This window comes from Dromaius novaehollandiae, chromosome 14 (assembly GCF_036370855.1).
Source record: "Dromaius novaehollandiae isolate bDroNov1 chromosome 14, bDroNov1.hap1, whole genome shotgun sequence".
NCBI classification, from domain to species: Eukaryota; Metazoa; Chordata; class Aves; order Casuariiformes; family Dromaiidae; genus Dromaius; species Dromaius novaehollandiae.
In genome coordinates, this window is record NC_088111.1 from 1,553,747 (window position 1) to 1,574,203 (window position 20,457).

At 63.6% G+C, this 20,457-nt stretch overlaps 3 protein-coding genes across 7 annotated transcripts; 2 read left to right on the forward strand and 1 right to left on the reverse strand.

Moving 5' to 3' along the window:
* Positions 1–2,377: 2,377 nt before the first annotated feature.
* Positions 2,378–5,904, forward strand: BRICD5 (BRICHOS domain containing 5). Of its 2 annotated transcripts, XM_064520028.1 has the most exons (5): positions 2,378–2,699; positions 3,468–3,593; positions 3,929–4,036; positions 5,175–5,328; positions 5,765–5,904. In XM_064520028.1, the coding sequence occupies exons 1-5, from the start codon at positions 2,670–2,672 to the stop codon at positions 5,857–5,859; spliced, it is 513 nt and encodes a 170-aa protein (XP_064376098.1). In that variant the 5' UTR covers positions 2,378–2,669; the 3' UTR covers positions 5,860–5,904. The 2 variants fall into 2 exon arrangements, with proteins under 2 accessions (XP_064376098.1, XP_025959767.2); XM_026103982.2 differs by lacking the exon at positions 2,378–2,699 and having other exon boundaries at positions 2,780–3,593.
* Positions 5,905–6,027: 123 nt separating this feature from the next.
* On the reverse strand, positions 6,028–11,888 carry MLST8 (MTOR associated protein, LST8 homolog). The gene is made up of 9 exons (XM_064520027.1): positions 11,775–11,888; positions 11,055–11,187; positions 10,896–10,947; positions 10,656–10,818; positions 10,267–10,342; positions 8,335–8,487; positions 8,013–8,137; positions 7,369–7,532; positions 6,028–6,791 (listed from the first exon to the last, which is right to left on the reverse strand). The coding sequence occupies exons 2-9, from the start codon at positions 11,181–11,183 to the stop codon at positions 6,673–6,675; spliced, it is 981 nt and encodes a 326-aa protein (XP_064376097.1). The 5' UTR covers positions 11,184–11,187; positions 11,775–11,888; the 3' UTR covers positions 6,028–6,672.
* A 38-nt stretch (positions 11,889–11,926) lies between these two features.
* Positions 11,927–18,467, forward strand: LOC112985361 (hexosaminidase D-like). 4 transcript variants are annotated; one of them, XM_064520026.1, is made up of 14 exons: positions 11,927–12,508; positions 14,404–14,500; positions 14,590–14,818; positions 14,911–15,020; positions 15,112–15,199; positions 15,318–15,482; positions 15,821–16,004; positions 16,079–16,150; positions 16,237–16,441; positions 16,991–17,073; positions 17,187–17,265; positions 17,367–17,468; positions 17,815–17,904; positions 17,972–18,467. In XM_064520026.1, the coding sequence occupies exons 2-14, from the start codon at positions 14,406–14,408 to the stop codon at positions 18,153–18,155; spliced, it is 1,686 nt and encodes a 561-aa protein (XP_064376096.1). In that variant the 5' UTR covers positions 11,927–12,508; positions 14,404–14,405; the 3' UTR covers positions 18,156–18,467. The 4 variants fall into 4 exon arrangements, with proteins under 4 accessions (XP_064376096.1, XP_025959706.2, XP_025959710.2 ...); XM_026103921.2 differs by lacking the exon at positions 11,927–12,508 and adding an exon at positions 12,563–13,429; XM_026103925.2 differs by lacking the exons at positions 11,927–12,508; positions 17,815–17,904 and adding an exon at positions 12,665–13,429.
* Positions 18,468–20,457: the final 1,990 nt, after the last annotated feature.

The window sequence follows — 20,457 nt, forward strand, 5'->3', positions numbered from 1 at the left end:
TTCAATTATGTATTTGTCAGTAGAATCCATGTAGTCCTAATATATTGATATAACAGCTCATGCACAGTCTAAATTCATGTCCCAGAGAAGCAACATACTAGAACAAGATTGTGATTTTCCAGTTAAATAGTTTGGCCTCTTGTGTGTTTCCGTCTGTAAGTCAAAGACAAGTGGGGAGAGAAGGGGAGTGCTAGTGCTGCAGTGAGGATGAGCTGCTGCCTTGGTTGTTTGATCAGTCTTGGGCCGTGCTTGTTTGGTAGATGTCCAAATGCTGGATCTTTCCTGGATAGATGGTGTACAAAGCAATTCTGCTGAACTTTGGCCTGCCTCTGTTGGGCGGGCTGGCTGGCGGGTCTCAATAATCCAAAGCTCTCACAGGGGCTCCCAGACCGACTAGGATAATTTTAAGGTCTGACTCCCTCGGAAATGTGTTCCCTGCGAGGTAATGCTTGTCGTTGGAAATGTGTGCTGGTTTGAGTGCAACTGGTGTTGTGACAATGACTTTGTGTCACACCCTCTTTCCTGGGATCTGAACGAGGTGAGATCCGTAGGTGGAACAGGAGCACGTCTGCACAGCCAAGGCTTGCAGTGCGCTAGTCTGCAGGATAAACAGTTGGCTTCAGCCCACAGAGCTCTGACAGCACAAAGTTCATGTTGAAATGCAGAAATAACTGATGACAAGAGCAGGCTGCCACGTTTTCCCTATTCATTTCATCTCTTAATGAGACTTATCCAATCCCACTACAAGCATGTGCCAGCAGGGAAGGCACGCACAAAGGCTTCAGTTGTAGTCTACGTAAATACCTCCAGCTGGCTCGGAAGGTAAGCAGGAAGAGTGCTTTCATACCAACGACAGCATCTCTCTGCACTGCTGGGTTTTAGCCCTCCCTTTCTCTCCCCAGGTCGCAGCTCTAAGGTTTCACCTTCCATGCAGGTCTGAGTTGAGGAGCACCTGACCGGGAGGCTTCTGCGACTGTAAGGGACAGGTATTTAGGTTTCCAGGTGCATGCTTAGGCTTCCCAAGCACGTCTGGAGCTGAAGATCATGCACAGCCTGTGTATTGTCAGGAGGCAGAGCCGCAGGAGCAAGGTCCTCATCTGAGGTGGAGGATGGAGGGTGGTAACAGCACCAGCAGTATCGTCTCTTCCGTGAGTATCCCTGGGCCCTTGGTTATCCCAGAGTCCTGGCTCTGCGCTTGCTTGGTGACTATTCCTCTTTCCAAGGGGCTGAGCTCCTGCACTTCCCATGGATCCTGGTGAGATTTTGTTCATCACCTCTCCAGGGCCCATCGCCAACTTCAGCAATCCACAACTCAGCTCCTTCTAAGGCAGCTGAGTCTCTCAGCTGGATTTTCATGTAAGTGTCCGTACTTACATGGCATAAAATGACTAGAGCAAGGTAGGTTGCCTGGGCAGAGCAGGCAAATTAGACATGCCGGAGAATCACAGCAGATGTGCTGCGATGCCACTGGTGATGTGTGCACGTGCGAAGTGCTCCACAGGCCTCCAGGAACCTGCCAGGAGACAGGACTTCGCTGGATTTCTTTGTTTATTTATATTTCCTGTTTCCCACCTCAGGGAATTTCACTATTGAAAATCTACCAATTATTGTAATGTTCTGGTTCTGTTGCATTTGAATTGATAAGATTTCAGCTGTGCGTTTTTGACTTCTTTAATACTCGCTGCTTTTTTTGGTGGAATGTATTTATAAGTTGCTCCTTACCAAAAAAAGACCTGTAACTGACCAGCAGGTTTGCAGAGCCTGTTTATTGTTTGACTGCAGCAAATCCAACCACCTGAAATCATGAGATTTCTCTATATGCTTTAGAGGATTGAGAAACAGCTTTTTTTTTTTTTTTTTTTTTTTTTTAAGTGTGGGCTGTACTGTTATGGTTTTGGAAAGTGCCACCTTTCTGCTTTGTAAAAATGACTTTATGGGCCAGTAAGTTATTCAGTTGTTTCAGTGTAAGAATTAAAGTAATTTTTACATCAAGCCATTAGAAGCATCAACACGATGCCAAGCTTTTTTTTACTTCAAATAACAGCTTGTTTTGCATCAAGCAACAATTTTATCCAGAAAATAAAATAGAAGTAAGTATATGGGAGGACAAGGAAGTAGGTAGGATTGCCCCACGCAGGACTGCTTCAAATGCTGATGGTTATTTCTGGAATTTCTGCTATGAAACAAAATAATTTCATTTGATGATGAAAGTGCAGCAGCAGCCCCCGTTTATGAAGAGCTTCCTATTCCAGCCTTTCCTCAAAGGTTTTGCAATGTCCGCACGAGGGAAACGACCAGCTGGAGGAGTGCTCGTCACTGGGATGTCAGAACTAAAATTCCAGTCGCTGTGGGATAAAAGTGATGTTATTCCAGGACTGTTGCTGTGTTGTGGCAGTTCTGTGGGTCGGTCTCTATATTCAGACATCCCCAGCAGTTTGCATGTAGTCCTGCGAATGCCCAAACGATTTCCTTTACGAATAAGCAGTGTTTTTTATAGCACAGAAGGATAAACTGCAAAAGCATCAATTTTAACTCCTGTTCTTTCCTTATTCTGCCTTGGCTCCCAGGACAGGAGGTTCCCAGCACAATTCAAAAATCTGTCCAGGACATTCTGGATCATCTTGTCCATTGCCTTGTTTTTTGCAGTTGTTGGCATCAGCGTCGCGGGGATGCTCAGCTTCTCCCAGAGCTCTGCCCAGGTAAGGGATCCGGATCCAGGCAGGGACGTATCCTCCTGCACGCAGCCCTCGTGTGTCAGAAGCCCTTGCCTGGAGGGACGAGTGGGCTGAGACCGGGGCTGGGTTTGGCCTCTTCTCCCTCCCTCTGGAACGTGCAGGCAGTCTGCAGATCAGGTCTGCAGAAACTCCCCGGGGCACTGAGCTCCAGGCGGCAGCCGAGCAGCTGCTGCCTCCCCCCTGCAACGCGTCTGCCAGAAACCATAGCTTAAATTAGAGCAACTTCAGTGATTCATTAGTAAATACAGACTCGAGCTGCTATTTTGCTAAGCAGGCAAGTTCCCATGCGTCACTGTGGCCTCTGGAGCGAGGGGGGAAGCCGGCAGCTGCTGAGCAGCGAGCTGCGGCCGGCGGGGAAGCTGATTCCGGCTCCTTTTGGTGTGCGGCCGCGGCGGGGACCCGGGAGCTCCGGGCACCCTCGCTAGCCGGCACCCGGCTGCGGATGAGCCCAGAGCAAATGCCTGCAGCTAGATGCTCAAATGCTGGTGCAGCATCTTAGCGCTTCTATTCCGGGCATGTCGGTCCTTTCCCTTCCCCAGCCGCGGTTCAAGGCTGGGTAGCCGGGGCTGCCCCAAACCTGCCCTCCTCCCGCTGGAGCTTGCCCCGTCTGTCGCTGAACAACTGGGGCAAGCGGCAGGGGCCAGGGAGGTGTCTGGGGGGTGCGGGAGGGCAGATGTGCACGGACCTGAACACGCTGATGGCTGGTGCTGCCCTCGCCCTGTCTGTGCTCAGCCTGTCCCGCAGGTCGTCTCCCTGGGGAACCAGTCAGCCCTCGTGGACAGGTCCAGGAACACCGTGACTTACTACGTGACCTCGCAGAGCAACCGCACCACCGTCGTGCTGTACGACAGCAGGAACGTAAGTGCGTCGGGGTAGTTACCTGCCTCGCTGGCGCTGGGGGCAGAGCGGGCAGCTGGGGAAGCTGCTGGGGCTGGAGCACGAAGTGCAGACCAGGAAAATAGCAGCTGCTCCCTCGTTTCTCTGCACCATTAGTGCTGAACCGAGCTGGAGGATCCCACCGGGGACGAGCAGCCACTGCCCGCTCAGGAGGTGCGATGCTCTGGGCTGGGCGCAGCGGCGATGGCTGCTGCTCGTTAGGGGGAAATAGCACAGCACAAAAGGAGGGATGTCCACGTTTGAGCTGGCCGGGAGTGGGCTGTCGCCCGTTCTAACGGGGATGCTCCGTCCTGCAGGGCTACGTGTGCTACAAGCCCCCGGAGCAGCACGCGTGCTACCTGAGGAGGATGGACTCCCGGGACCTCCGCAACGTGCAGGCGTCTCTCAACGCGTCCGAGCAAGGAGTGAGCGCCTGCTGCGGCCGTTCCCCGGGTTGGCTGGGTGGAAGGGGAGGACGGGTCGGGTCCTGGACCAAGCCCTGGCTGCCTGATGGCCCTTTTCTGGGTGGGTTTGGTTTTGCACTGGGAGATTCTTGCACACCCGTGTCCCAGCCGCAGCTGAACGAGGGCACGGGCTCTCCCACCCAGGACTAGCAGTGGCGATGGTCTGTTTGCATCGCTCGCCGCTCTGAGGAGCGTTGCTGTGGTTTCCTGCTCGGCAGCAGAGCTCTGCCTCTCCGTGCTGGGCTCCGAGGGAGCCGGCCGCGCTGGTCTGGGAGGGTCCAGGTGACTCCCGGTTTTACTGACACCGTGTTTTCCGTGAGAAACAGCAGAAACGCTGGCTGGGGAGGGAGATGCGTCCCATGGACTGTGAATAGCAGGGCGTTTCTGGAACCGTATTCTGTTACCTGCTCTCAAAATTCCGGGGAACCAAAACAAAGGGAGTTTTGTTAGCAATTCGCAGGGCAGGGAGTTGGAGCAAACCGTGTGTACAGACCCTCTGAGCAAATTGCCAGCAGATTCATGGCACAGGGAGGGAGGGATTCTGTTTCAAGGAGACAGAGGACCCCGTGTTGGGCACCCCTGCCAGCTGCTCTCGGTTTCCTCCGAGCTCCTTGGGCCTCCCTTGCCCTTCGCCCCCTGCTCCCTGCCCAGCCAAGAAGCAATGAGCAGCGTTTAGCCTAGTGCAGAGTAGGAGCACAAGACCCATGAGACCGTTTTACCAAAACAGATGCAAGGAGAAGAAAGCATCTGGCAGGCTGCGAGGCTCCCTAATGAAAGTAAAAGAGGGCGATGATGCTAGATTGGCTTCTGTCGCACCTCGTGTGGGCTGTTGCTGTCCGTGGAGAAAGAGGCAGGACGGTCACAGTAGCTGTGAACGCAGGCAGATGCCTTCTCCTGGGAGACTCCTCCAGCCTCCCCGGCCAGAGGAGCATCCCTGGCAGCCCGGTGGGAAGGGAAGGCCTTCGGGAGAAAGCTGCTGCCACTGCTGAGATATAGACTGCTCTTTGGATGCCTTTAAAACCAGGGCTGGGGGGGCTGAAGGGCAGCGTGGGGAGGAGCAAAGCGTCTCGGGAGGAATTAACGGGGCCGTTCCTTTCAGGTCGATCAACCTCTGCTTCACAACAACCAAACCAAGTACTACAGAGAGTTCCTGGGCGTTTCGGCAGGGAAACAGGTGGATCCGAAAAGCCTGGGGGAGGCTGTCCAAAACCTGTGCGAACAGACATCCATCTTCTGGGTCAGGCGAGGGGAGGGTAAGTTGTCTGCGTCTCCCGTTGCGGAGCAGGCTCTGCTGCACGAAAGACACCTCGAGTCAGCACGAGTGCCAGCATGCCAGGCCTGGGACAGGCTGCCAAGGCCTGGGACAGGTCACCTCTGCTTCAAAATCAGCCCGTTGTTCAGTGACTGCTGTCTTACACCGGCAGAAAGCTGCAGCACTGGCTGGGGAAAGGCTCTGCTCCCCCCCCCCGCAAGCAACCCAGCCCGCTTGCACTGCACAACACCACACGCAGCAGCCCCCTGCGATGCTCCGGGTTCGGTGTTTGCCACCCTCGTTCTGTTTTACGCCAGCTCTAATGATGAGAAAAGCCGTTCCCTGAGGCTTTCCGCCTGCTTGGCTCTCTAGGGAGTTACCTGCAGGGCTGCAAAAGGCTTCTTCTCACCATGTTTCTGTCCTTGCTCATCCGGCAGGTCCAGGGAGGCAGCGACTGATCTACCTTTGCATTGACATATGTTTTCCAAGCAACGTTTGTGTGTCTATCTGCTTCTATTACCTCCCCGAGTAAGTCCTGCAGCCGCGGATGCCCCCTCGTTGCTCTGCACACTTGAACCGGACTCCTGAAAAGCCCGATTTCGACAAGGAAGGTAACATCTACAACATCCCCTAAGCACTTCCCGCTGATTTCATGCAGCAGTTCAAGAGAATTTAGGAAAATAACAGCACTCGGCTCAGCTTTGTTGGTACGGACACTTTATTTGCAGCTGTGCTCCAGGACCGCACCGTGTATGTAGGTATCAGTAGAACTAGACACAGACGGATCATGCGGAGTAGCTAGTGTTTTGTGGCCGTGTGCCCTGCACAACACAAGGTTATCAGTTGGCCAGGGCTGCTGCTTTTATCAGTGCTGTTCTTGAAGTAAGTCTGTGAAATATACTTCGAATAAAGGGATTGCAAAACAAGAAAACAGCTGCCCTTCCTCTTTGTTCAGCCTATGCCACCGTTTAGGAAGGCTGATGTTTTTCACTTTGGGGTACAAAACATGGCAAAGGTGTCTGCAGCGCATGCACTGCGTGCACTGGCCAGAGGAGCACCTCCAGCTGATCTGCCCCCAGCCACCCTCTACGGGGTGGTGCCTCCCAGGCCGTTCCCGTTGTCCAAGGGGTGTCCCTTGGAGGTCAGACACGTTTCGGTTATTATCTGCTCAGGGCTGAAGCCTGGTCCCATTCCAGGCAGATGCAGCTGCTTCTGCCAGAGACCGAGCCATCTCCATCAGAGGAGGGGATGGATACAAGTGTTCGTGTCTCAGGCTCCAGAGGGTGCTTGTCATCGCAAGACAGGGGAAAACAAGCACAGGTCCTTTCTTTCTTGCATGTAGGCATTAACCCAACACGCTGTCATTGAAAGCAAGGCAGACAACCGCTTTCTGGTGGCCACTGTATTCCCTCTTGATCTCTCCTGTCTCCACGCACCAAAGTCTGGCCAAGTTATCTGAGGAAGCTGGAACACAAAGTGAAAAGAGGTGCAGTGGGATATATTATGATATTATCTTTCAAACTTTTTTTTTAATTGCAAGAAGGACTGTCCTCTGGCTTCACTCAACACCATTATTAGAGCTGTTGATGACAGACAAGGAGTGATACACAGCAAGGATCTTGGTGCGTTTCTGTACTACATGGGATTTTAAGTATTCTGGAGAAAACTTGCTGTGGTGGCAGCACTATCATGCTGCGAACAGTGCAAGCAGCACTGCTACCAGGTGAATAAACAGCATGCACGAGGATCATCTCTCCAATTTAAATAGGAGGCAACAGCTGTCCTGTTACGGCACAAGCAAAGTATTTAAGGGCGGTGGTGTAACGTGCTGTGGGTGTGAGGCTGGGTGCTGTAACGGGGGGGTTTCTCTCCTCATGTACGCAGCTGCGCTAGGGGCCGGCGAGGAAGCACCAGGTACCGGCCGTGCACCCAGCCAGCCCAACTCATAAATGCTGTGTTGGCGCACAGCCCTCCTGCCAGGGGTCCTGGAGCAGTCCAAATCGAATCACTGGACAAGGGCGGATGTACAGCAGGGCCTTACCCGTGACGATGTACTGGGAGTCCCCAGAGAAGGCACAGTCCCACATCCAGCCGCGAGAGGTTTCCCCGGGGTTATTGCTTTTAATGCTCAGTTCTGTCATCAGAGAGAAGTTTGAAGTCCTCCAGATCTTGCATGTCTGATCTGCAGAACAGGTAGCCAAGAGCCTGCAAGGGAGAGATGCACATGAGTAACCTTATTATTCATTCTGTATCCCTAAAAGCCCCTCATTAATGCGGGTCTGGAACGGAAATGCACTGGAGACCTGCATTTCTCATAATCAGATTTCTTTACCCCTGTATCATCTGCCTTATGAAATTCAAGTTAAACAGATTTGGTAGAAGAGTACACCAGGTTCATCACCTTGCTCTCAGAGATCAGCAGATCGATCCCAGCTGTGAATGCGACTCACGGCTGCAAAACCTGCTGAGGATTCACAGAGCACCTCCGAGATCACGGAGCACAGAGCTGGGACGCTGCTGACAGTAACCCCGTGTCAGCACGACTGCCTCCTGTCCCGCTCGCTCCGGGGGAGCTGCAGAGCAAGGTCACCCCAGCAGCTGGGGGCACAGCGGGTCTCTGATACCTGCCCCGAAAGGACCTGCTGCTGGGGGCACAGGCAAGCGAGCAGGCCGGCAGTCACTCACGTGGAGTCAGGGCTGAACTTGCACTGCAGGGCGTAGCGGTTGTGCGCTGGGATCTTGGTCTTGGGGATCAGCTGGGTCACCTCCTCTCCGATGCCGCCCGTCAGGTTCCAGACGTAACAGTTTCCCTGCAAGGAGACCGGAGGAGCTGCCTGCAAGGGGCTCCCTGCCCAGCTGAAAACCACCTGCAGACCCGCAACGCGGTGCGAACCGCACACAAAGCCGGTACGCAGAAACCTGCCGCCTCTGCCCGCGTGAGGCACGTGCCAGCAGCTGCCAAGGCACCAGTAAATCCCACCCCACGCTCAAGGCCACCTGAACTCACCGAGCTGTTGACAGCCGCCATGTAACTGGCATCGGGGTCAATGTGAACCGAATTCACGGAAACTTCAGGCTCTGGGATCAGCTGCTCATTGTGGTCTGTTTTCAGGTCCCAGATGTGAATCGCACCACTCTGATCACCCACAATCAGCTCTGCCTGCAAGAAACGGACAACCTCGTCTCCCGAAGAACAACCCCACGAGCAGGTGCCCTAGAGCTGAGGCACACAAAACGCTCCTGTAACTTATACTGGAGACAAAGGCACCAAAGGGAGCCTTGCTCTGGTTTTGTGTCCGATTCCCCAGCACAGGGGTTTTGCAGAGTTGAGCTCTCCGGACAGTCACTGTTCTGCTGACTCCCCCGAGAGCAAGAGGGGCAGTAACCTCACGCTCTGCAAAAAGGCTGTTCACCTTTTCGGCAGTGTTTGCTAATTTTGTGAACCACAGCACAGACAGCTGGTGCCTGGTCTCCAGAACTGCGGTACAGCTACGGCTCCAAGCGTCATTCACAGAAGGCAAATGATTTTCAATGCTTCTGAGAAGTGGGCATTAAGATGCAAGTTCAAGTTGGCCAGCGAACAACCGAAGCACTCAGAGCGCACAGAGAGCTGAAAAGCACAACCCTAGGCGTGTACCCTCTCTCTGTGCCCCTCACGGAGGGTGAGGACAAGAGCCAACCGAGGGCAGGAGTTCTGGCTCCAGTCCCATCTCGCACCAGAAGACAGTGCTGGCTCTCCATTAAAACCAGCGCTTTTACTGACAGACTTGCGCTGTCCGTTGTAGAGCAGATCAGGCCACCGGGCACAACAAATTCTGTAGCTGTGAGCAACAGCTTGTTTCTGAGGGCAACAATCATCATTTGATGTATTTAGCTGGCTGTACAGTGCAGAAATGTCTTCTGGGTGCCTCAATCATTAGCCCCCTCCTAGCACGTTTACATACAACTGCTAAAACTGTCATAGCATTGCCTAGGCCTTGATAAATCTCTCCAGCCTGAGTGAATCAGTGTCACTGAAGCAGAGAAGTGCAAAGACTGATGAAGCTATCTGAATACACACTGCCACCTTTGGACTAATCAAGGCTGCTCTGCTCCCAAACTAACATTTCTCTTGCAACTCAGCAACACTGTAGTTAGTGAGGATTTCACATGCTATATCCACGTATAACAGCAGTATTTTGTTTCAGTCTAATACGTTCTCACAGCAGTGGCACTACAGGAGGAGCTATGACACGTCTCGAAGGTAATCGGGCCACGGTTCACTGTTTCTCAGCAGCGGTGCTGGCTTCAGAGCTTCCCAGCCCACCCTGCGCCGCTGGTTCCGCTCTAATACCATCCCCTTAGTTACATTCAGGGGACCGAGATGGGCCCGAACGAGCACCCCTTCCCAGGGGATCAGAGGCCAAACTTGGCCATTAATTTAAGCAACAACTACAAGTAATTAGTGTGAGCACGTGGCTGGAAACAAGCCCGCAGGCGCGGTCCCCCAGCTGGTGGCGGCTGCTGGGCAGAGTGTGGGTCTCCGCAGGGGGAAGCGGGTGCAGAAGAAACGGGATGCGAGCCTGCGGCTTTGCTCCACTGCACGAAGGAGCTTTAGCTTTCGCTGCTGCAGATGCAGGGAATGTCTGTCCGTCCGTCCGTCACATGGGCTCCCGAGTCTTGCTATGTTCCTACACCAAACCAAGCGGGTCCCAGGCAGGAGCAGCTCGGCGCCGCAGCAGGTGCCCTGGGGGGTGAAGGAGGCTGGTGCCTGCTCAGCAGTGTCACCTGGAGCTCCAGGGGCTCTGCCACCGCGATCACGACCTTCCGCAAACCACGCTCATACAGAGAAAAATCTTCTGCGGCAGCTGCCAGCACGAAACCTCGCAGCACCTCAGATTCGCCGGGAGGAGAAGCAGATCCCGCAAAACCCACCCGCCCCAGGAGGAGCCGTGTTTACCTGGTTGGGGTGCAAGCAGACACAGTTAATGGGAGCGTTCACCTGGAAGATGCGCTGGCACTGGAGGTTGCGAGACCTGCAGAAAAAAACCCAGAAAACAGTGAGTTTGGAAAAAAACAAGCGAGTTGGAGCATGCCGTTAGACATCCCACCTCGGGAGCACTGGGACAGCCCAGGAGCCTTTGGGAGGTGACACTTAGCCAAAGTGGCTGGCCTTAACGTTCCTACCCCTATTAAAAGCCCCCTGCAATTTGAACACCTAGAAGGGACAGGGCCTGGTTTTGCATCTTGTACCAATAATGCACCTCCTGGCAGCCCCGAAGCCAAGGGAGAGCGCCGCGGGCACTTATGGAAACGGCAAATTCTCTAGGAGTTTGGAGGCGGCGGTACCTGAGATCCCAGATCCTCGCCATGCAGTCCTCCCCGCCCGTGTACATCCAGCGGCCGTCCTCGTGGAAGCCCACCGAGGTGATGTTCTTGCTCACGCCGTCGTAGTTGATCACCGGATTGGGATTGTTGGAGTTGAGGTCGTACATCCGAATGTGCTGGTAGCCTGCAGCGACGAGGAGGGGGGTCAGCGGGCCCGGCAGGGCGGGGGGTCCCGCCGCAGCCCTTCCCGCCCGGGCTCACCGGCGGCGGCGATCATGCTGCGGTCGGGCGTGATCTCCAGCGCGTTCACCTGCTGCGGGGCCGTTAAGGTAGGTAAGCGCCAGCTTCTCCTGGGAAACTGGGCGGTGTGACGCCGTGACGCTCCAGCGCGCGGGACGCGACGCCGGGCGCAAAGGATACGGAGTCCTGGTGCTGCACGGTGCGGGTGCAGATGCCGCTGTGCGCCTGCCAGAAGCGCACGGTGTGGTCGTAGCCGGCGGTGGCCAGGATCACCGGGTCGCTGCCCACCGTGCCTTGCGCCGCGTTCATGGTCCTGCCGGGGCGCGGGGTCAGCGCGGGCTGCGCCGGCCCCGGCCCCACGCGCTCGCACCCCCTGCCCTGCGCACACCCACGGGTGCAGAGCTGCGTGGGCCCTTGTCCCACCCGTGCACACGTGCAGAGCTGCACACACCACATCCCACCCGTGCACATGTGTGTGGAGCCACGCAAACCCACATCCTATGAGTGCACACGTGCAGAGCTGGACGCACCCACGTCCCACCCGTGCACACGCGCGTGGAGCCGCGCAAACCCACGTCCCACGTGTGGACGGAGCTGTGCACTCCGCGTCCCCCACGGGCACGCGCGTGGAGTTGCACCCACCACGACCCACGCGTGCACATGTGCGTAGAGCTGTGCAAACCCACGTCCCCCCCGGGCACGCGCGTGGAGCTGCACACACCACGTCCCCCCCGGGCACGCGCGTGGGGCCGGGCACCGACGCCCCGTGCACGAGCGCCCACTCGCGGGCTGGGGTCCCCCGTGGGCCGCCCCCCAGGCCCTCCGCGCCCCTTCCGCGCCGGTGCCACCCGCGGAGCGTCGCGCTGCCGCCCCGCCCCCCCCCCCGGGCCCCCCCGGTACCCGCAGCGGCGGCCGCCGCGGCCGCGCACCGCGCAGGGCGGGAACGGCTCGCTCTGCGCATGCGCTGGGCAGCGCGGGCGGCTCGACTCCCGCCGCTCCGCGCATGCGCGAGGCGCCCGTCCGAAACGCGCAGGCGCCCGTCAGCCGGCGCCTGGGGCGTCCGCCTCGGGAGGGCGTCGACCTGGGGGCCGCGCATGCGCAGACGCTCCGGCCGGTGGCGGGCGATACTATGCGCACGGCGGGGGGAGGGGGCGGGCCGAGACCACGGGGCACGTGGGGGGGGCCGAACCCGCTCCCGGCGGCGCCGCCAGGGGGCGGTGCGCGCAGCGCGGTGTGCAGCGCCGAGCACCGGCACGCGGGGGGGCGCGGGGGCCGCTCGTGGGGCAGGGCGCGCGCACGGGGGCACGGCACGGACCGGGAGACGGGGACACGGACCGGGACACGGGGACACGGACCGGGACACGGGGACACGGACCGGGAGACGGGGACACGCGCGGGGACACGGGGCGGAAGGCGAGGATGGGGGTCGCGCGTGGGGACACAGACGGGGCAGGCGCGGGGCAAGGGGCGCCCCGGGGGTCCGGGCCCCGTGTCGCCGTCGGGCCCCGACGGTGCCCGCGGCTCCGCCACCGCCGCCGGCGCCCGGGCCCTTTAAGAGCGGCGGCGTCGGCGTCGGCGGCTCGTGTCCGCGCCCGGCGATGCCGCCCCTGCCCGCGGCCGCCCCGCGCCTGCCGGTAAGGCCGGGCGGGTGCAGGGGAGCCCGGGGGTACCGGGGCGCACAGGGGGGTCCGGGGCTGCTGCGGGGTGCAGGGGGGCCCTGGGTGCAGGGGGCACCCCGGGTGCGCAGGGGGGCACTGGGAGCCTGGGGTAGCAGCGGGTGCAGGGATGCCGGGGGTGCCCGGGGTGCACAGGAGGACCGGGGCTGCTGCAGGCTGCAGGGGTGCCCTGGGGTGCAGGAGGGCACTGGGGGTACCGGGGATGCCCTGGGGGTGCACCGGGAGCCTGGGGGTACCAGGGATGCCCTGGGGCGCAGGGGTGCACCGGGGGTACCAGGGATGCTCTGAGGGTGCTGGGGTGCACCGGGGGTACCAGGGATGCCCTGGGGTGCAGGGGGCTGCCAGGGGCACGGGGATGCCCGGGGGGGTCCCCGGATGCGTGGGGCAGCCGGTGTGCACCGCATCTCCGCTGCACGGGCACGGGGCCTCGCGGGGGGGGGGGGGGGTCTGCTGCGGGCTGTGCCGAGCCGCACCGTGGAAGACTCTGGAAGTCGTGTATATGTGTGTGTGCATATGTGTGTGTGTGTATTTGTGTGTGTGTGCGTGTATTTGTGTGTGTGTGCGTGTATTTGTGCGTGTGCACGGCGCGGGCACCGCTCCCCCCCGCCTCGCCACTCCCCCCCCCCCCGCCACGGAAGGGCTGCGGGAGCGGGGGTTTCGCATGGCAACGGCGCAGCGCTGCCTTGAAGCGACGCCGTGGGCAGCGCAAGGCAGCGCCGCACCGGCCCCTCCGAGCGCTGCTGCGGGGCCAGGAGCCGGGAGGCTGCCGGGGCCGGGGCCGGTGCTGCCGGGAGGCTGCCGGGGCCGGGGCCGCTTCTGCACGCTCAGCTTTGCTTTTGCTTTGGCGGGGGCGGGGGCCGCTCCGCTCCGCCCGGGCAGGTAAGCGAGGGCCGAGGCGCCTCTCCCGGGGGCAGCAGCCCGGGATCCGCTCTCCGGACCCGGCGGCCGCGGGGCTTTTCCCCGCGCCGGAGCCCGGGAAGCGGCGGCGGGGGGTGGGCGCCGGGAGGGGGGGTCGCTCCGGTGCGGGTTCAGCGACGAATTTCGGCTCGTGGCGCTCGCTCGGTGCCGGGGCCCGACGCCGCGGGGATGCACGCACGGCCCTGGCCGGGGGCTCAAATCCCGGCACGCCGGTTTTCCATTTGAATAAGGTAACGTGGGGTGCCCGGGACCGGCAGCACCCGCAGCCCGGAGCGCCGCTGCTAGGCGACGTGCGGCGAGGCTGCTCCCGGGGGCACCGGCTCGGGGCCCGGCGGGGACGGCACGGGGAGGCAGCGGGGACCGAGGGAACGTGCCCGTGCCGCTCCGGTGTCCGCCCCGCGGGTGGGGGATGCATCCCCGCTCCGGGGACCGGGATGCCCACGGGATGCCGCCGTGCCCAGCGGGGCCGGTGGAGCCGTGGGAGCGTGCCGGAGGCGCCCGGCATCAGCACCACGTCGAGGTCACACGCGGGCCCCGCTCAGCAAAGCCCTCGCGAGCAGCTAAGCGGCTTGTGCAGGCACCAAAATCTGCTTCTCAGCTCCCAAATCCAGCACGGCTGAGTTGAACCCTGCTCCCCGGCGCGTTCAGGGCGGGAAGTGTCGCGGCACCGTGGGGCCCCGTCCGTGGGAGCCGTCGGGCACGAGGCCCTGCGCCGGCCCCGGAGTCGCGGTGCCGCGTTTGCTTTGGGTGCATTTCCATGGAAATTGGTAGATCTTGCAAGTTCTTGCAATCGATTTAGGGGAGAAAAGAGGAAAAAATGGGGATGGGGGGGATGAGCTGACCCCACGGTGCCCGCCGTGGCCCCTCCACCAGCGCTGCCAAGCCACGGGGGGGGGGGGGGTTCCCGGGCGCCAGACCCTCCGCGTGCCCCGCAGGAATGGCCCTGCCGCGGAGCCACCGGCTGACCCTGCTGCGCCTCGCCGTGCTCCTCATCGTCGCCCTGGCCGGCATCAAGTTCCTCCTGCGCGAGAGGTGAGCGGAGCCGGGGGCCGCGGGCTCGGCGCCGGGGACGGGGATGGACCCGGACCCGTGGCACCTCCCGCCCGCTCTGCTCCATGCAGCTTCCCCCCGGAGCCGCCCCGTGCAGCCGGCCGGGACGATGGTTTCTGGGGGCCGGCGGGGGCCGGTGATGAGCCCCGGAGCCGGGCCGTGGAGCCGCCGGCAGTGCAGGCGACGGGCACGAGGCTCCCGCCCGGGCAGCGGCTCCCCGAGGCCCCCAGCGGTGCCCAGCTGAGGCTCGTGCACCTGGACCTCAAGGGCGCTGCGCCCCGCGTCTCCTACCTGGAGCAGGTGAGGGTGGCACCGGGGGGGGGTCCAGGCACCGGGGAGGGGGCTCTGGGTGCCAGGGAGCACCCCGGGCCCCAGCCTCAGCCGGCCACCAGGTCTTCCCGCTGCTGGCGCGGCTGGGTGCCGACGGTGTCCTGGTGGAGTACGAGGACATGTTCCCCTTCGAGGGGGAGCTGGAGACCCTCCGGTCCCCGTACGCCTACAGGTGAGCGGGGCGGCGCGTCCCGGCGTCCCTGCGTCCCCGCGGGGCTCTGCACCGAGCAGGGCCGGCGCTGAGGCCGCCGCCGCCCTCCCAGCCAGGAGGACGTGGAGCGGATCCAGCGGCTGGCGGAGCTCAACAAGCTGGAGGTGGTTCCCCTGGTGCAGACCTTCGGGCACGCCGAGGTGGGTGGGCGCCCGGGGGCGGCGCGGGACCCCCGGCGCGGAGCGGGGCCGCGGCCGAGCCACCACCACCGGCCGGGGACCGGGGACGGTCCCGCAGCGGGTGCCTCCTCCGGCGCAGTTCATCCTCAAGCACGAGAAGTACCAGCACCTGCGGGAGGTGGAGCGCTTCCCCAACAGCTTCAACCCGCACGCGCCCGGCACCCTGGCACTGCTCAAGAGCGTCCTGGCGCAGGTCATGGAGAAGCACCGCCGCTCCGCGTGGATCCACATCGGCGCCGACGAGGTGCGCGGCGGGCCGGGGCGCGGACCCACCGGGATGCGGTGGCCGCGTGGACCTCCGCGGTGGTCCTGCATGCTGGGCTGTCGCAGGGCAGCCCCGGGGGGAGGACGGCACTGTGGACCCCGCTGGGACGTGCTGGCCACGTGGACCTCCGCGGTGGCCCTGCACGCCGAGCTGCTGCAGGGCAGCCCCGGGCGAGGACGGTGCTGTGGACCGCAGCTGGGACGTGGTGGCCATGTGGACCTCCGTGGTGGCCCTGCACGCCGAGCTGCTGCAGGGCAGCCCCGGGGGGAGCACGGCGCTGCAGACCCCTTCGAGCCCCGCTGCCGCCCCCAACGCAGGTCTTCCACCTGGGCGAGGGGACGGACTCCAAGCGGTGGCTGAGCGGCGGCCGGGGCGACCTGGGCACCCTGTACCTGCAGCACGTCAAGGAGGTGGCGAGCTTCGTGGGCGCCCGGCCCGGGGGGCGGCGGGCGCTGGTGTGGGACGACATGCTGAGGAGGATCGGCGCGGGGGCTCTGCGAGGTGAGGGGGCAGGCGGGGGGGCCGGGGGGGCTGGGGGGGCCGCGGGGCGCTCAGGCCCCGCTGCTGCCCCGCAGCGTCGGGGATAGCGCGGCACGTCTCGCCCGTGCTCTGGTTCTACGCGCCGGACTTCGACGCCGAGCAGATCGGTAAGGCCGGGCGCGCGGGACGCCGCGGTGCGGGGGGGCTGCGCCGGCACCGGCCCCCGCTTGCCCCCCCGTGTCCCTCCCCCCAGGGCAGTTCCTCGCTAAGTACGCGGAGAGCGGCTTCGAGAGCGTGTGGTTCGCCAGCGCCTTCAAGGGCACCACGGGCCCGGCCCAGGCCTGGCCCCCCCTGAGCCACCACCTGAGGAACCACCTGAGCTGGCTGAAGGTGGTGGAGGCCATGCCGCGCTTCCCCTCCCTGCGCCTCCAGGGCATCGTCCTCACCGGCTGGCAGAGGTGCGGGGCCACTGCCCTCGGTGCATGGGGCTCCTGGAGAGCTGCCGGCACGGCGTCCGCGGTGCCCTCGGTGCATGGTGTCCCCACCGCCCTCGGTGCTTGGTGTCCCCACTGCCCTCGGTGCATGGGGCTCCTGGAGAGCTGCCAGCATGGTGTCCCCACCACCCTTGGTGCATGGGGCTCCCAGAGAGCCACCGGCCTGGTGTCCATGGTGTCCTTGGTGCATGGGGCTCCCGGAGAGCCGGACGCTGGCACGGTGTCCCCACCGTCCTCGATGCACGGTGTTCCTGGAAAGCCACCGGCACGGCGTCCCTGCTGCCCTTGGTGCATGGTGTTCCTGGAGAGCCGGGGAGCAGCACCGTGTCCCCACCACCCTCAGTGCACAGGGCCCCGGGAGAGCCACCACCATGGCATCCCTGCTGCCCTCGGTGCACGGAGCCCTGGGAGAGCCCACGGGGGTCCGGCCAGGGAGCGCGGTGCTGCAGCACGGTGCGTGCCGGGGCAGGACGCCGGCCCGGAGGTGACCGCGCTGCCGTGCTCCCGCCGCAGGTACGACCACTACTCGGTGCTGTGCGAGCTGCTGCCCGTGGGCATCCCGTCGCTGGCCGTGTGCCTGCAGACCCTGGTCAACGGTGAGCGGCCCCGGTGCGCGCAGCGGGCAGCCGTGCCGTGGGGGCACCGCGGGGCCGGGGCCGGCTCCTGTCCCGCCCGCCCACCGGCCTCCCCCGTCCCCTGCCTTCCCCAGGGGGGTTCACCGAAGCGACGAAGAGGAAGGTCCTGGACGTGCTGGGCTTCAGCAGCATCCAGCTGGAGCAGAGCACCTGGTGAGTGCCCAGCGCCCGCGCCGCGGCCGGCACAGCCCGGAGCCGGGGTGCCCCGAGGAGGGGAAGGAGCCCCCCACGTCTCGTCCTCGCCTCTCTCCTAGCGAGGGCACCGGCACTTTCCCCGGCGCCGAGCTCTACCGCATGGTCGAGCGAGTCAACAGCCACTTGAAGGAGAGCGTGGTTAAAGTCCTGGAGGAGGAGAGGTAACGGCACGGCACGGCATGGCGCGGCCGGGCGGCTCCGGCTGTCCCTCTCCAGCCCCACGTTCCCTGTCCCCACGGCTCCCGGTCCCCCTCGGCACGGGTGCAAGCAGGAGCATCCTGTTGGGTGCACAACGCCCGTCCCAGTGCCGCGCGTCCCATGGGTGCTCCAGCACGGAGGAGCTGCGCCCCTGGCTCCCGGGGCCCTGCACCCCACCGCGCTGCTGGGGGCAAACGCCGGGCGGTCGCGTCCCCCGTGGGGAGCGGGTTTGGGGAAGGGGGGACCCCTCTGCGAAGCCGTGTTTGCAGGGGGGGACGTGCCCGGCTGACCCCGCCGTGCCTCTCGCAGCGCCGTCAAGGGCTGGTTCAGCCCCTACCACCGCAAGCGCCGCTTCGGCAACCCGCGCAACCTGGAGGCCTTCGGCGGCAGGCTGCTCAAGTGCGTGGCGGGGGGCCGGGGGGGGCCACACCGGGCCGGGCGCTCACCCGCTGCCGCCCCGCGCCAGGCTGCACGAGGACTGGGAGGGCTTCGTCCGCGAGCTGCGCGCCCAGCTGGAGCGCCTCTACTTCCCCGACGCCGTGCAGGAGTGGCTGGAGGAGAACGTGGACCCCTACCTGGACCCGCTGCGGGACCTGGTCCGCGACTACCGCGCCGTCCTCCGCCTCGACGCCCGCCCCGAGGAGCCCTAGGGGCTGCAGCCGGGGGTCCCGCGGGGGTCCTGCGTTGTGCTCAGCGCGGCAGGATCCCACCGGGCCCCGGCGCTGGGCAGGGTGCAGGGTGCAGGTGCACCGTCCCCGCACGGGCTGGGCTCCGGGCAGCGAGCACGGTGCAGCCCCGGGGCCGGCGGGCGCTGGCTGGGCCGGTGTCCGGTGTCCAGGGCTGGTGGTGGTGGTGGTGGGTGCCCTCCACCCCTGTTCCGCTCGGCGCGTGGCTGCGGTTGGATCTGCACTGTGCAGCGGGCTCCTGCGCTACCCCCGCCCCCAATAAAGTATTTTCGTAGACGCGGCTGGGTGACGGCGCGGTGGCGGCGGGTGCCCCCTCCCCGGGAGGAGCAGGGCTGCTGCAGGGGTTTTGCAGGAAGGGGCCGTGCACTTGGGGTGCTGCTGGGAGCCCCCGCGCCGGGCTGGGCCTGTTGCACGGGGGGGTCCCGGCGGCTCTGCCCCCCCTCGGCCCCGTCCCGCGCTGCGGTTTGCTGCTCGCTGGCCGGTGGCCCTTGGCGGGGCGGCGTGCCTCTCGCTGCACATTTTTCTGCTCTCTGACGACCGCCCGGAGCTGGCGCGAGCCCCGGAGGGAGCCGCCGCGACGCCGGGAGGGTGGAAGCCCCTGGCCGCGGGCCCCCGGCTCGGCGGGGCGGGAGCAGCAGCGGGAGCTGCGGGGCGCAGAGGGACCTCGTTTGGTGCTTTGGGTGCAAGGGGAGCCATGGGGGCCCGGGATGCACACGGAGCCACGGTGCTGAGCCCCAGCCCCCCGTGCCACAGCCCGGCCGAGACCCGCGGCCCCCCGCGCAGCCGCTGCCAGGCCACAGGATTAGAGGGCAGATTAGGCGGCGTTTCGCGCCGGCAACCCAAATATCCTGGATTGCAAAGTGGGGGTGGGGGAGAGGAGAAGGACCCCGCCGTGCCCGAGGGGGGGTCAGCCCTGAGCCGGGGGGCTGGGACAGCACAGGGAGCCCTTGAGCTGCAGCCTGGGGATGCACAGAGGCCCGGGCGGGGGTCTGGGGCGGGCAGGAGGCATCAGGGGGGACCAAGTTTGTGTTTGTCTGGGGGGGGCTTTGTCCCCCCATCCTTTCCTCTGCCCCACTCACTAACCAGGGTCCGCAGATGCACTGGCCCAGGGTGCTGCAACCCCCGGTGCATCGCAGTTGGGGTGCTGCAACCTCCAACGCATCGCAGCCGGGCTGCCCTGGGTGCTGCAACCTCCAACGCATCGCAGCCGGGCTGCCCTGGGTGCTGCAACCTCCAACGCATCGCAGCCGGGCTGCCCTGGGTCACTGCAACCCGGTGCATCGCAGCCGGGCTGCCCTGGGTGCTGCAACCCCGACACATCGCAGCCGGGCTGCAGCAGTGCAGTGCGACCGGCAGCGCGCTGCAGCTGGACCGCCCGGTGCCGCGCGATGAGCGCTGCTCTTCCTGCCCGTAGCGGCTGGCCGGGCTGGTGGCCCTCTGCAGCAGCGGCCCCAGGGCTCATCTGCAGAGTGGGACCTCGGCAAGGCTTTTAGACCGCAGCTTCTCTGGGAGAGCAGAAGTCTGGGTGCAATTTTGTGCAGGTGATGGATTTACTCTGCAATTACTGGGCGTCATGAGCACGTTGAGCCTCGTGCACTGCCAGCCCCATTTCCCAGCTGGTCCTTCGGCACCCTCCTCATCCTCGGCATGGCCAGGCACACGCCGCTCTTTGAGTGTCTCCGTCATTTAAACCATAAAAAGCTGCAAGAGGACGAGTGTCACTGGCCATCGCGTCTGCAAAGGTGGAAAATGAGACAGTAAAAGGGCTTTATTCAAAGGAATTGAAAACCAGCCCCAGCCTGCTCCCCAGTATGAGCCACCAAGGGCTGAGGGCCGGTGATGGCCGGGGTGGGGGCCTGGGGCCGTGGGGGGCACGCTGAGCCCCCGGCGCGGGCACGGCGAGGCCGGGCTTCCCCGCTCCCCCCGCTCACCCCCCCGGGGCTCTGCAGCGCCCAGGCCGCCCCAGCCCTGCCCGGCAGCCCCGCCGCTCCCCGGCCCCGCGGGACCTGCCTCCCCCGGGGGCTCCGCGGGGGCTGCGCGCCCGGGACCGCAGCAGGGCCCGCGGGGGCGGTGCTGGGGGGGCGGCACGGGCTTGGCCCCCGGGACCCTCCGGGAGACGGGTGACAGCCCGGGGCTGGCGATGCCGCTGCCCGAGCCGGGGGGCGCCGGGGGGGGGTCCAGCAGGCCCCGGGGAGGGGGATGCCCCGCCGCCCCCGGGGCTCCCGGTGCGCAGCCCCCGCTCCGCCCCCCCCCTGCCCCCCCCGCT